This window comes from Hemitrygon akajei, chromosome 15 (genome assembly GCF_048418815.1).
Source record: "Hemitrygon akajei chromosome 15, sHemAka1.3, whole genome shotgun sequence".
Classification (NCBI taxonomy): domain Eukaryota; kingdom Metazoa; phylum Chordata; class Chondrichthyes; order Myliobatiformes; family Dasyatidae; genus Hemitrygon; species Hemitrygon akajei.
The window spans coordinates 895,583-911,574 of record NC_133138.1 but is presented as its reverse complement, the minus strand read 5'-3'; the positions used below and the strand labels follow the sequence as shown (position 1 = coordinate 911,574).

General features: G+C 37.8%; 1 protein-coding gene across 2 annotated transcripts in view; it reads right to left on the bottom strand.

Annotated features, from left to right (window-relative positions):
- larp1 (La ribonucleoprotein 1, translational regulator) overlaps positions 1-15,992 on the bottom strand; it is a 233,455-nt gene that overhangs the window by 28,294 nt on the left and 189,169 nt on the right. For both annotated transcript variants that reach the window (XM_073067040.1, XM_073067041.1), the window contains exon 14: positions 13,857-14,068. In XM_073067040.1, coding sequence (XP_072923141.1) covers positions 13,857-14,068 — 212 coding nt within the window. The remainder of the gene's footprint in view (positions 1-13,856; positions 14,069-15,992) is intronic.

The window sequence follows — 15,992 nt, the reverse complement described above, 5'->3', positions numbered from 1 at the left end:
TGCATATCCAACATTGTATTTCGTTTGTAGCTCCATTGCCCATTCTCCTAATCTAAGTCATTCTGCAGCCTACCTGTTTCCTCAACACTATCTGGCCCTTCACTTATCTTTGTATCATCTGTAATCTTGGCAACAAAGCCAAGTTTTCCATCATCTAAATCATTTCATTGCCATTTGCTGACTCCTACCAATCAGCCAATTCTCTAACCATGCCAATAACTTACCATAGGCTTTCAACTTGGTAAGCAGCCTCATTTGTGGCATCTTGTCAAAGGCCTTCTGAAAGTCGAAATATACAACATCCACTGCATTCCCTTTTATCTATCCTACTTGTAATCTCCTCAAAGAATTCCAACAGGTTCGTGCGGCAAAATTTTCACTCAAGGAAACCATGCACACTTTGTCACATTCTTGCCCTGTGTCACCAAGTACTCAATCACCTCATCCTTTACAACCGACTCCAACATCTTCCCAACCACTGAGGTCAGGTTAACTCGTCTATAATTTTCCTTCTGCTATCTTCCTCCTTTCTTAAAATGTGGACTGACATTTTTTCCAGTCGTAGGGCACTATGCTAGAGTCTAATGACTTTTGAAAGATCTTGCTTTAGTAGGGTTTTTTTTCTTTTCTTCTCTTTTTTTTGAGTCACCATATTTTTCAATGCTTATTTTTTTTTCTCTTTTGAGACATTGTAAGTGTTACTTACTTCGATGTACTCTTGTTATTTTGGATAATAATAATAATAATAAGATTTGAAAAGAAAGAAAGAAAGATCATTACTAATGACTCCACAATCTCTACCGTGGAGTCTCAAGATGGCGCTTATGGAGTGAAGCGGTTCTAGGCTTCGCTCCAATCCTTTTACTTTTTTTTTACCTACAAGCACCCCCTAATTGATCTGTTTATACCTATTTTAAAGGGGTTCAGACGTATGAAATCTTTTTCAATTGTTTGAGTCATTTTCAACTCGTTGAAATGTCTAAAGCAAAGGAATCGAAACAGACGAAAGAACCATTAACTTTGGAAGCAATAGTGAAACTCATGGACGACAGACTTGAAAAACTGGAGAATAAATTAACCTCAAAGCTTTCTACGTTCGATGAAATTTTAAAGACACTTGACGCAAAACTTCAATCACTTACACTGGATTCACAAAAACAACAAGCAAGTATTTTAGTTCTTGAAGATGCCACTCGCCAGAGAGATCGCACAATTGAAACTCTGCAACAACAGCAAACTTCGACTTCTCAACTGCTGGATCGTTATAAATCTAAAATCACTGATCTTGAAAACTGCTCTCAAAGACAAATTCTCCGGATAATTGGGATTCCGGAAAAATTTGAGAACGGTGATCTCACTGTATTTTTCTCCAAATTTTTAATGGATGTCTTCGGCTCAGAAGAACTGGATACCCCTCCAATAATCGACCGTGCACATCGCATTTCTCGTTTTCAAACAGCTTCAGGTTTGAAACCACGACAAGTAATTCTCCGGATCCATTATCCTCATACCAAAGAACGTTTGATTCGGGCTGCCCGGAAAGAGGGTATGATCAGCTTTCAAGATTTTAAATTCCGTATTCTGGAAGATTTTAGTCCCGAAGTTTTAAGGGCAAGAATGGCTTTTAAATCGGTTATGTCGGAAATCCATCAGGAAGGCTACAAGCAAGCGCAGTTATTTCCAGCACAATTGAGAGTTACTCTCAAAGACAGGACTTATCGGCTGTTCAAATCTCCAGCGGAAGCTCAAATATTCCTTGAAGAATAATACTTTATTGTTTCTACAGGTTGACTAATGTAATAATTAGTTTATAGATTTGGATCTTTTACAAAATGATGATTTTTTTTACGTGATGGCTTACACGTATTTCTTACACACGGTAAAAGTCCGTTTTTGGTTTATTCTGAGATGGCTCTTTTTATATTATTATTCTGTTAGTTTTGAAAGTAACTCATTAGTTTTCTTTTAAGTTCATATACTCTTTTTTATATTTTTAACATTTAAACATTAAGATTTTTTTAAAAATAAAAAACTTTTCTAAGATGTCGTTTCTTTTCTTTTCACCTTAGTGCTTGGATACGTCACATCCGTTTTGATGTGTCTGAATAAGTTTAAGGATTTTCTTTTAAAACACTAATACAATATTATCCATTTATGGGTTTTATCATTTTAATTTTTTTTAAAAAATCTTTTTGTTTTATATATATATATATATATTAATTTTATACTTTAATCTTTGTTATACTAACCCTTTCTTATAATATGGGTGGTTTGTATCTTTTATTTAACTTTTTTTGTTTGAGTTGCCGTCTTGAGACATGGGGGTAAATTTAGTATTAGATCGCTTGCTTGCCTCTTTTTGGCTTTTTTCCTGGGGTTTTGAGGTTGGAGGGAGGGGGATTTTTCTTTTTGCTTGCTTCACGCTTAGTTTCACTTCATGGGCTGATTCGAAACTGCAAAAATGGTTGCAGTGTCATGACTTCCGGTTCCTCCTTGAACTTACTTCCCTCTTCTGGATTCATGAGTTCATCTTTTTTTTAACCTTATGTGTTAATTGTAATAAATATTGGCAATATGGATAAGATTATTAATTTTGTTTCTTGGAATACTAATGGTTTAAATCATCTGATCAAACGAAAAAAAATATTCAAAGTATTCTACAGAATGAATGCTAATATTATCTTTGGACAAGAGACTCATGTGAGGAAGGTGGATAGTCAACGTTTTTTTAGGTTTTGAAAAGGCCAACAGTATCACTCGAATTCCCAAGCCAAAGTAAGAGGCGTTTCCATTTTTATAGATTCTTCAACCTCCTTTATACACTATGAAACAATTTCAGACCCACAAGGTAGATTTTTGCTTATTACTGGTCTACTTTTTAATCAAAAAGTTGTTTTAGTTAATGTTTATGCTCCAAACACTGATTGTCCTGAATCTTTTAAGTGTCTATTTACATCCTTTCCTAATTTGAATCAGTACATGCTGATAATGGGTGGGGATTTTAACTGTAGTTTAAACCCTTCGATGGATAGATCTAAGCCCACCCAAGCTCTTCCGAATAAATCGGCCTCTCTTATTAATTCCTTTATGATTGATTCTGGAATTTCCGAAATTTGGCATTTTTTACACCCCAATGACAAAGAGTTTTCATATTTTTCTCATGTTTATCATAATTACTCAAGAATTGATTACTTTTTTATTGATCACCGTTTACTTACAGATGTTATTGATTGTAAATATGACTCCATTATCATTTCTGACCATGCACCTTTGAAGCTATCTATTAAGACAATGGACTCATCTACTAATGCTAAATCTTGGAGGTTCAACTCTATTTTATTGCAGGATTTAGACTTTCTTGATTTTATTAAACAACAAATTGATTTGTTTTTCACAACAAATTCTACAGCAGAGATCTCTAGTGGAATTTTATGGGACACTTTTAAAGCATTTATTCGTGGACAGATTATTTCATACTCTGCTGGAGTTAGGAAACAAACTAATTCTAAAATATTAACTTTGGTTGATAAAATCAAAGCAATTGATAAAATTTATTCAGTGACCCCCAGCAAAGAACTTTATAAAGAAAGAGTTGAACTTCAAATGGAGCATAGTTTGTTATTAACCTCTTCGATTGAAAATCAGTTAATTAAATCTAGAACCCAGTTTTATGTACATGGAGATAAGTCTGGCAAATTATTGGCTAATCAATTGAAAACTGCTTCGGTTAAACGACAAATTACTAGGATTCATAAACGAGATAGCACTCTGACGATCGACCATAAAGAGATAAATAAAGCCTTTCAAGATTTTTATAATTCTTTACATCAATCAGAATTTGTTGAGGATTCTTCTATAATAGATGAATTTTTAAGAAAATTGAATATCCCAAAATTAACAACAGAGGATAGTGTATTCCTAGATGCACCTATTACGGAAACTGAAATAAAAGAGGCTACTTTTTCAATGAATTCCGGTAAAGCTTCTGGTCCGGATGGTTATACTGTAGAATTTTTAAAATCCTTTTCCTCTATACTCTCTCCTTGGCTTTGTAAAATTTTTAAAGATGCGTTAACTATAGGTAAATTGCCACAATCTTTTTATGAAGTCTCTATTTCTTTAATTCTTAAAAAAGATAAAGACCCCACTGAATGTGCATCCTATCGGCCTATATCCTTACCGAATACAGATTTTAAGATTTTTAGTAAAATTTTGGCCACTAGATTAGAAAATATATTACCTCGAATTATTTCTGAAGATCAGACTGGATTTATTAAAAACCGCTACTCATCTTTTAACATTAGGAAATTAATTAATATTATTTATACTCCTTCATCCAAAATACCAGAATGTGTCATTTCCTTAGATGCTGAAAAAGCATCTGATAGAGTTGAATGGCCATATTTATTTAATACGTTGCAACATTTTAATTTTAGTTCGAAATTTATATCATGAATTAAATTAATATACTATAAACCTTTGGCTTCAGTCTTTACCAATAATCAAAGATCTCCTTTTTTTCAGTTATTCCGTGGTACAAGGCAAGGCTGTCCTTTAAGTCCTTTACTATTTGACATTGTTTTGGAACATTGAGCTATAGCCATTCGTGAATCTCCTAATATTTTGGGTATTACTCGTGGGGAAGGGATGTATGTTATCATTATATGCTGATGATTTGTTACTATACATATCTGACCCTGAGAGATCTATTCCTGCTATTTCGTCCTTGCTTGCTCAGTTTAGTAACTTTTCTGGTTACAAATTGAATTTTAATAAGAGCGAAATATTTCCATTAAACATTTACCATTTAAAGTTGTCACAGATTATTTTACTTATTTGGGTATTAAAATTACCAAAAAACATAAAGATTTATTTAAAGTTAATTTTTTACCTTTAATTGACCAAATTAAGCAACTTGTTACCAGGTGGTCTTCATTATCTTTGTCATTGGTTGGTCGAATTAATGCTATTAAGATGATGGTATTACCCAAATTCTTATATTTATTTCAAGCATTACCAATTTTTATTCCTAAATCTTTTTTTTATATTATTGACTCCAAAATATCTTCCTATCTGTGGCAGAATAAAAATCCTAGACTAAGCAAAAAATATTTACAGAAGCCTAAGAAGGAGGGTGGTGTTTGGCTTTGCCAAACCTGAGATTTTACTATTGGGCAGTTAATATACGATATTTAATATTTTGGACACAAGAATCGACTATAGCAGCTTGCCCACAATGGGTAAATTTGGAATGTAAATCTGTACAAGACTTTTCATTGTTTTCAATTTTAGGATTTTCACTTCCTTTTTCTTTATCTAAATTGAATAAACAAATAACTACCGTAGATTCCGGATTTTAAGCCGCTACTTTTTTCCCACATTTTGAACTGCTTTGAACTTTGCGGCCTTTAATACGGAGCGGCTAATGCATTATTTTTTTTCATGCCGCCTCGTAAACATTTTGCCTCGTAACAGTAGACCAATAAAATTGATGAGTAGTTCACAGAGGTCCAATGAAATTGTACGATAAATCAAGCGCACTTTCACAATTAAATTATTGTAAATCAGTCATTTGTACTCACCCTCATCAACATGGAAAACACTCGAAGAAAAGCATTGTGCTGCCTTTATGGCAGTTATTTAGTTTATAATATTTTCGCTTAGTAATTCATTTTCTAGTTAAAGTTAGAAGAGTTTTAACTATATTTGTTTTCTGTACTACATCGCGGGATGCTATGACGTCACACCCGGTTTCGCCGCGTCTTGTGGGATACCAGTTTGCGATAAACGGAAAGGAGGGGGGGAGCGGCGGAGCCAAAACGCTGCTTTTAAGTTAAAGGCGATCAATAACTTTTCCTGGTAGGCTGCAGTATATATATTTTTTACCAGTCGTTAGGAGATATTGGAATGTTGTTCAGTAAAGAAGTATACGCAACGTATATTTAAAAGTAGCCGCGTTACGGGCACGGTTCGAAAAAAAGCATTTGCAATATGTATTTGTTTTTGTTACCATATGGATTTAATTAAAAGTTAAAAAATCCTCACGTGTAATATCTTTCTGTGTAAATATCTCATATTACAACGTGGGACACCTGCGGCCAAAAATCCGGTGCGGCCTTTACAAGTAAAAAATTGATTTTATTTCTAAAATTAGAGCCAGCGGCTTTTAATCAGGTGCGCTCTGTAGTCCGGAATCTACGGTAATCCTATAGTTAAACATACACTGTGAATATGGTTTCAATTTCATAAATTTTTTGGCTTGAATAAGTTTATCTTATCAAGCCCTATAATATCTAACTTTCTTTTTCGGCCCTCTTTCATGGATCAAGCCTTTGTTTTATGGAAAACAAAAGGTATAACATGTTTTTGTGATCTATTTTTAGATAATAATTTTATGTCCTTTGAACAGCTATCTAATAAATATAATTCACCTAAAACTCATTTTTTTAGATATTTGCAAGTTAGAAATTTTTTGAATAATGAGTTACAGTCTTTTCCAAAATTATGTCCATCGGACATTACGGAATTTTTTTTAGCTCTGAATCCTTGTCAGAAGGGTTTAGTAGCCATCATTTATAATTTGATCATGAAAATACAGCCAGAAGTATCAGAACAAATTAAGAAGGAATGGGAAAAAGAACTTCATTGTCTTATACCCACTGAGCAATGGGAGAAAATTTTACAATTAGTCAATTCTTCTTCTATTTGTGCTAAACATGCCCTAATACAATTTAAGGTTGTACATAGAGCTCATATGTCTAAGGATAAACTTGCTTGATTTTATTCTTATGTTAATCCAACCTGTGACAGATGTCATTCTGAAGCTGCTTCATTGACCCACATGTTTTGGTCTTGCCCTTGTTTGCAAAATTACTGGAAAGATATTTTCGGTATTATATCAACAGTTCTGAATATCAATTTCCAACCACATCCTATTACTGCAATTTTCGGTTTACCAATGGCGGATAATATTCGTTTATCCCCTTCAGCTCAACAGATGATTGCATTTGTTACATTAATGGCTAGAAGATCTATTTTATTGAATTGGAAAGAAATTAATCCTCCAACTATATTTCAGTGGTTTTCTCAAACTATCCCTTGTTTGAGCTTAGAAAAAATTAGAAGTGTTGTCTTTGATCCTTCAGTTAAATTTGAAGAAACTTGGAGACCATTTATTCAACATTTTCATATGAGTTAAATTGTCTTTTCCTAAACCTCACTTTTATTATCCTTAATTATTTGGATGGAGGTACGGAGTTATTGGCACTACTGTATATATTTGACATAATGCAATGGCCCATGTTGGTTAGTTTTTTTTTCTTTTTCTCTTTTTTTTTGGGTTTTTTTTTTACGTCTTTTGTTCGTAATTACCATGAGTTTGGGAGGTTATTATATATTGATTATCATCTATTTGAATGTTTATTTAAACTATTAACTATGTACTCTCAAACTCCCTGTATTCATGTTTCATTTATGTTTGTTTAAAAATTAATAAAAAGATTTAAAAAGAAAGAAAAGAATCTCTACCACTATCTCTTTCAGGACCCTAGGGTGCAGTTCATCTGGTCCAGATGATTTATGTACCCTTAGGTTGTGTAGCTCTTTGGGCATCTTCTCCCTTGTAATAATAACTGTACCCCCTTCTCTTCCCTCACACCGTTCAACATCTTGGCACACTGCTAGTGTCTTCCACAGTGAAGACTGATGCAAAGTATTCATCTGTTCATCTGCTATCACTTTGTCCCATTATTCTTCTCCATCCTCATTTTCTAGTGGTCCTATATCCACTCTCAGCTCTCTTATTTTTTAAATACTTGAAAAAGCTTTTACTATCTACTTTGATATTATTTGCTAGATTGCTTTCATCTGCCATCCAGTTCCTGAATGGACTTTGAAGCTTTGAACACTACCTCACTTTTTAATATACAGTATTTCTATTTTTGCACATTTTAAAATAATCTATTCAATATATGTAATTGATTTACTTGTTTATTTATTATGTTTTATTTTATTTATTATTATTTTTTTCCTCTCGGCTAGATTATGTATTGCATTGAACTGCTGCTGCTAAGTTAACAAATTTCACGTCACATGCCAGTGATCATAAACCTGGCTCTGTTTCATATTTCATCTTTTCTCCCCTTTATGGAAGAATTTAAGGTGGGGGGGATATATGGGAGACAGGGTTTAAGGGTCGGCACAACATTGTGGGCCGAAGGGCCTGTACTGCGCTGTACTATTCTATCTGTGTTCTCCTAATGATCTTTTAAGTTGCTCTCTGTACGTTTTTAAAAGCTTCCCAATTCTCTATCTTCCCACTAATTTTTGCTTTGTTACATGTCCTCTCTTTTGCTTTTACATTAGCTTTGACTTCCCTTGTCAGCCACAGTTGTACTATTTTGCCATTTGATTATATTTCTTTGTTTTTGGAATATATCTACCCTGCACATAACTCATTTTTCCCAGAAACCCCCACCATTGCTGCAATGCTGTCACTCTTGCCAGCATCTTCTGCTGATTTATTTTGGCCAACTCCTCTCTCGTATCACTGTAATGTCCTTTACTCCAGTGAAGTACTGCTACCTCAGACTTTGCATTCTCCCTGTCAAATTTCAAGTTAAACTCAGATTGTGATCACTGTCTCCTAAGGGTTCTTTTAACTTAAGCTCCCTAGCGCCTCCGGTTCATTACAAAACACCGAATATAGTATAGCTGATCTCCTAGTAGGGTCAATGACAAACTGCTCTAAAAAGCCATCTCTTAGGCATTCAACAAATTCACTCTCTTGAGAGGTCCATTACCAACCAGATTTTCCTAATTGCCCCACATGTTAAAACCTCCCATGACTATGATAACATTGTCTTTTTGACATGCAATTTCTATTTCCTGTTGTAATCTGTGGTCTACATCCCAGCTACTGTTGGGAGGCCTGTATATAACTACTATCAGGATCCTTTTAGCCTTGCAGTATCTTAACTCAACCCACATGGATTTGACATTTTCTGATCCTATGTGACATCCTTCTTCTCATTCGATGCCATTCTTCACCAGCAGAACCATGCCACCCCTTCTGCCTCCATTTCTAACCCTCCGATACAACGTGTAACCTTGGACATTTAGCTAACTACAACTATCCTTCAGCTACAATTCAGTGATGGCCACAACATCATACCTGGCAATCTGTAATATTGTAACCAGATAAAGTCCTTTGTAAAAAGATGCATGGGGATCAAGTCCTTTGCGAAAGGATGCAAGGGGATCAAGTCCTTTGTAAAAAGATGCTCCTCCATTTCATCATGGCTGATCCAATTTTCTCTGTAGACCCAATCTCCTGCCTTCTCGTATCACTTCATGCCCTGACCAATCAAGAATCTATCAACCCCTGCTTTAAATAAACATAAAGGCTTGGCCTCCATAGTTGCCTGTGGCAAAGAATTTTACAGATTCATCACTCTCAGGCTAAAGAAATTCCTCCTGATCTCCGTTCTAAAAGGACTCCCCTCTATTCTGAGGCTGTGTCTTCAGGTCTTTAACTCTCCCACCATAATGAAGATCCTCTCCATATCCACTCTATCAAGGCCTTTCACTGTTCAACAGGCTTGATGAGGCCACCCTCATTCTTCTGAATTCTAGCAAATACAGGTACAAAGCTATCAAGCCATCATCAAGCTTCATATGACAAGCCATTCAATCTGGAATCGTTTTCATGAACCTCCTTTCAACCTTCTCCAGTTTCAGCATGTCCTTTCTATAAGGGGCCCAAAACTGCTCACAATACTCCAAGTGAGGCCTCATGAATGTTTTAAACACATTAACTCCTTGCTTTTATATTCTAGTCCTCTTAAAATGAATACTAACATCGCATTTGCCTTTCTCACCAGACTCAACCAAATTAACCTTTATTTAATCTTGCACAAGTCTCCCAAGTCCCTTTGGACCTCAGTTCTTCATATTTTCTCTCCATTTAGAAAATAGTCTACACTTTCATTTCAGAATCAGATTTATTACCACCGGCATGTGTCGTGAAATTTGTTAGCTTAGCAGCAGCAGTTCATTGCAATGCATATTGGAGAAGAAAAAAGATACTAACAAATAAGTAAGTAAATCAGTTACAGCATATGGAATAGATTAAAAATTGTCTGAAAACAAAAATAATATATCAGAAAAATCAGGTAGTGTTCACAGGATCAATGTCCATTTAGAAATCAGATGGCAGAGGGGAAGAAGCTGTTCCTGAATCGCTGAATGTGCGCGTTCAGGCTTCTGTACCTCTTACCTGATGGTAACAGTGAGAAAAGGGCATCCCCTGGGTGCTGAGGTCGTTAATAATGGACGCTGCCTTTCTGAGACACCGCTCCTTTAAGATATCCTGGGTACTTTGTAAACTAGTACCCAAGATGGAGCCATCTAAATTTATGACCGTTTGCAGCTTCTTTTGGTCCTGTGTAGTAGCCTTCGACCAAATCCTTGACAATACACTTCCCAATACTGTATTCTATTTGCCTCTTCTCATATTCTGTCTAAGTCCTCAAAACTACTTGCCTCACCACCTATCTTTGTACCGGCTGCAAACCTTGCCATCAATTTCATTGACCTATAATGTAAAAATAATTGGTCTGCACACAGACCCCTGTAAGAACACCACAGGTCTTAGGCAGCCAACCAGAAATAACAAGCAAAATAGACAAAGGAAAATTGGCTGATGTTGGGTACTTGGATTTTCAGAAGGCCTTTGTATTAACGTCAGAGAAAGAGAGTTTAAAGAAGATTTGCAGAGAGTGGTGCATGAAATGCTCTGCTAGTGGAGGTGGTGGAAGCTGATCTGCCTGCAATGCTTCAGAGGCATTAGACAGAGAAATGCATATTGAGCCTATGGTATTATAGGATAGCTTCTGTCATGGATAAAGCAGTGGCTGATTGGCAGGAGGCAAAGAGTGGGAATAAAGGAAGCCTTTTCTGGTTGGCTGCTGGTGACTAGTAGTTGTTCCACAGGGGTCTGTGTAGGGAGCAAATCTTTTTACATTATGTGACAATGATTCGGATGACAGACTTGATGGCTTTGCTGCAAAGTCTGCAGACAATATGAAGATAGTGGAGGAGCAGATAGTTTTGAGGAAGTGGAGAGGCTACTGAAAGACAAACAGATTAGGAGAATGGGCAAGGAAATGGTAGATGCAATACAGTGTTGAGAAGTGTATGGCCATGCACTTTGGTAGCAGGAATGAAGCAGGATTTTCTAAATGGAGAGAAAATTTAAAAAATAACGGTGCAAAGGGACTTGGGAGTCCTTGTGCAGGATCCCCTAACAGATAATTTGCAGGTTGAGTTTGTGATGAGGAAGACAGATACGATGTTACCATTCATTTAAAGAGGACTACAATAGAAAAGAAAGGACATCACATTGAAACTCTATAAAGCATGGATGAAGCCTCTCTTGGAGCATTATGAGCAGCTTTGGGCCCCTTATCTCAGAAAGATGTGCTGAAACTGAAGAAGGTTCAAAGGAGGTTCATGAAAATGATTCCAAGATTGAATGGCTTGTCACATTAAAAGAATTTGATGGCTCTGGACCTGTACTCACTAGAATTTAGAAGAATGAGGGTGACCTCACTGAAACCTATTGACCAGTGAAAGGACTTGATAAGAGTGGATGCAGAGCGGACTTTTGCTATGGTGGGAGAGTCAAAGACCAGAGGACACCATCTCAGAATAGACGGATGTCCTTTTAGAACAGAGATGAGGAGGAATTTCTTTAACCAGAAAGTGGTGAAACTGTGGAATTTGTTACCACAGTCAGCTGTGGAGGCCACCTTTATGTATATTTGAGGCAGAGGTTGATATATTCTAGATTAGTCATGACTTGAAGGGACACCGGGAGAAGGCAGGAGATTGGGGCTGAGAGTAAAATTGTATCAGCTATGATGAAATAGCAGAGCAGACTCGATGGGTCAAAAGGCATACTTCTTCTCCTATATCTTATAGTCTTTGCTTTTATGATGGCTTTGACTTCATGTGTTCGCCACAGTTGTGTCAGCTTGCCTTTAGAATACTTCTTCCTCTTTGGGTTGTATATATCTTGCCCCTTTAGAATTGCTCCCAGAAATTCCAGCCACTGCTGCTCTGCCTTCATCCATGCCAGTGTTCTTTTCCCATCAACTCTAGCCAACTTCGCTCTCATGCTTCTGCAATTCCCTTTACTCCACTGTAATACTAATACATCTGACTTTAGCTTCTTCTCAAATTTTGGGATGAATCCAGTCATACTATGATCATTTTCCCCCAAGGGATCTTTTACCTTAAGCTCTCTAATGGTTTCTGGTTCACTGCACAACACCCAATCCAGAATAGCAGATCCCTCAGCGGGCTCAACCACAAGCTGCTCTTAAAAAGCCATCACGTTGGCACTCCAGAAAACCCCCCTCCTAGAATCCAGCACCAATCTGATTCTTGCAACCTACCTGCACAGAAAGTAACTATCAAGTTTAGATTTGGAAGACTGAAGGTATAACTTTCGACTGCCTATTACTAGTGGTCTTCCTCAGGGGTCAGTATTGGGACTGCTACTTTTTACATTGCTTGTCAATGATTTAGACTATGGAATTGATGGCTTTTAATGCAAGCAGTATCATGAATAAACTGGGTGAGCTGAGAGTATGGATCAGTACTTGGAGCTGTGATGTTGTGGCCATTAAAGAGACTTGGATGGCTCAGGGGCAGGAATGGCTACTTAGAGTGCCAGGATTTAGATGTTTCAGAAAGGACAGGGAGGGAGGCAACAGAGGTGGGGGTGTGGCACTGCTGATCAGAGATAGTGTCATGGCTGCAGAAAAGGAGGAAGTCATAGGGGGATTGTCTAGAGTCCCCAGTGGGTGTAAGTTAGGAACAGGAAGGGGTCAATAACTTTACTGGGTGTTTTTTATAGACCACCCAATAGTAACAGGGACATCGAGGAACAGATAGAGAGAGATTCTGGAAAAGTATAATAATAACAGGGTTGTCATGGTGGGAGATTTTAATTTCCCCAATATTGACTGGCATCTTCCAAGAGCAAGTGGTTTAGATGGAGTGAAGCTTGCTAGGTGTGTTCAGGAAGGTTTCCTGACACAATATGTAGATAAGCCTACAAGAGGAGAGGCTGCACTTGATCTGGTATTGGGAAATTAACCTGGTCAGGTGTCAGATCTCTCAGAGAGTGATCATAACTTTATCTCCTTTCCCATAGCATTGGAGAGGGATAGGAGCAGACAAGTTAGGAAAGTGTTTAATTGGAGTAAGGGGAAATATGAAGCTATCAGGCAGGAACTTGGAAGCAAAATTGGGAACAGATGTTCTCAGGAAAATGTACCGCAGAAATATGGCAAATGTTCAGGGATATTTGCATGGTGTTCTACATAGGTATATTCCGATGAGACAGGGAAAGGATAGTAGAGTACAGGAACCATGGTGTACAACTGCTGAAAATCTACTCAAGAAGAAAAGTGACCCCCTCCAAGCTGATTGCCAAACTTCACCAGCTTGGTATCAGCTCATCCCTCTGCAATTCAGGCAACATCCTGGTGAAACATTTTTTAATCAGAGAGTGATGGAGACCTGGAACTCAATGTACTTAAACAGAACTTGGTCATTCCTCTTGAGGGCTACTTATCCAACGATGGGTTTATGGGGTTAGACGTAACAGACAGAATGGCCTACCATGTCTCAATAGTTTTCTTTGATTCAGGATGACAGCTGCAGCTCTAGGCTCTAGAAAGGAGCTCTCTTACCAAAGCAGCAAACCCCAGTTGGTGTACTTGTTTTTCCTTAACCGATAAGAATTACTGCAGTGCTTGTGAAGACATAGACTGTGCCACTCTTACCTTCGCATCCAACGGCCTCCCTTCTTTCACTACAGGATAGAACCTGGGAGCTTGACTTGGATCCTTTAACCTAGGCGTGCGAGGTGTACGAGGGGTCCGTGCACCCCGGTAGCTTGGGGATTCTGGCACTGTTGTTGGCAGAGATCGTGCCACACAAGATATCGGAGGTTCAGCAGCACCAAACAACTTGTTGGCCAGTGCATCTGTAGGTACTAGAAACATAAGACCATGAGATATAGGAGCAGAAGTAGGCCATTCAGCCCATCAAGTCTGCTCCACCATTCTATCATGGGCCGATCCAATTCTTCCAATCATCCCCTGCCTTCTCCCCACACCCTCTGATGCCCTGGCTAATCAAGATCCTATCTATCTCTGCCTAAATGCACCCAATGACTTGGCCTCCACAGCTGCTCGTAGCAACAAATTCCAGATTTACCCTCTGACTAAAGTAATTTCCTCTTATCTCTGTTCTAAATGGACGTCCTTCAAACTTGAATACGTGCTCTCTTGTCCTAGACTCCCCTATCATGGGAAATAACTTTGCCATATCTAATCTGTTCAGGCCTTCTAACATTCGGAATGTTTCAATGGGAACCCCCCCTCAATCTCCTGAACTCCAGGGAATACAGCCCAAGAACTGCCAGGCATTCCTCATACAGTAACCCTTTCATTCCTGGAATCATTTGTGAATCTTCTCTGAACCCTCTCCAATGTCAGTATATCCTTTCTAAAATGAGCCCAAGATTGTACACAATAGTCCAAGTAAATAAGGTTCCTGTTACATCAAAGATACAAACCAAAAGCTTGCATTTAAATTGTTGTAGACAGTAAGGTACAAGATTAATAAACCACCATTCATCGCATTACCCACTCAACTCCCAATAACTGAATAATGCAGAAGATTTCTTCCAGATGCAGGAATCTGAGTCAAGTCAAACTGCTGCATTTGATGGAGTTGATCTGGGTTTTTTTTTGGGGGGAGGGGGCACAGGAAGGTAGCAAGTCACATGCAGGATGAGTGGCACAGAGGTTCCAATGGGGGTCAACAGAAAAGGGGATGGAAAGTAGTTGGAGGGGGGCAGATGACACACCATCTCAATTTGAAGGTGACTCATTGAGTCAGAACATAGAACTATACCACATAGGTCCTTCCTCCCCATTGTGCCTGGACTAACCATATGCCAATCTAAAATAATCCTGATTGTCTGCACATGGTACATAACCCTTCTTTCCATGACTATTCATGTCTGTCTAATGCCTCTGAAGCATTGCAGGCATATCAGCTCCACCACCTCCATTAGCATAGCATTCCTTGCACCACTCTCTGTGCAAATAACCTTCCCTTTAAACTCCCCTCCTCTGACGTTAAGCCCGTGCCCTTCAATATCTGACATTTCCACCCTAGGAAAGAGAAGTTGACCATCTTGTGGCGATAAGATTAGTATAGTGTTCTACATGAGAAGCAGCAGCAGCAAGCCCTTAACTCCGAGTGCAGTCATCAGGATGCTGTCATTAAGGCGTATTTTTTTTTTTTTAGCAGGCTTGCTTGTTTTTACAAGGCCGAGTTGCTAGCTCGATGCTCAACCCAGCACAGACGGAAAGCGTGCAAGGGAGCCAGCTAGATTCGAACTCTGAAGCCTTTGCTCCGAAGTCCAGCACTGATGCCACTAACCCACCACCTAGTATAGTATTCTACATGGACATCAGTAGAGTCTGACAAGGCCACACATGGAAGATAAATCCATAAAGTTAGAACTCATTGGATCCAGCACAATTTCATAAGGCCTAGAGACAGGAGGAAGAAATTAATGATTGAACAATGGGAAACTTGTGATCAGGGATTAATGTTGAACCTTTGCTGTTTGTTATATACATTAATGATGTTAATATGGGGTAAATTCATAGATTTAAGATTGGAGCGTTGGTGATAGTGAGGACTGTAATCCTGAGGACCTTCAGATCCATTTGCCAAGTAAGGCAGAAGGTAAAAGTACAGATGGATAAGGTAACTGAGAAGACACAGCCAGAGTACAGAATATATTTTATAATAGACAATAAAATAAGAGACAATATTATAAGAGACAATACCTGAAACTGTCAGAATGTTATGGAGTTTCTCTAGAGGAAAGGACATGC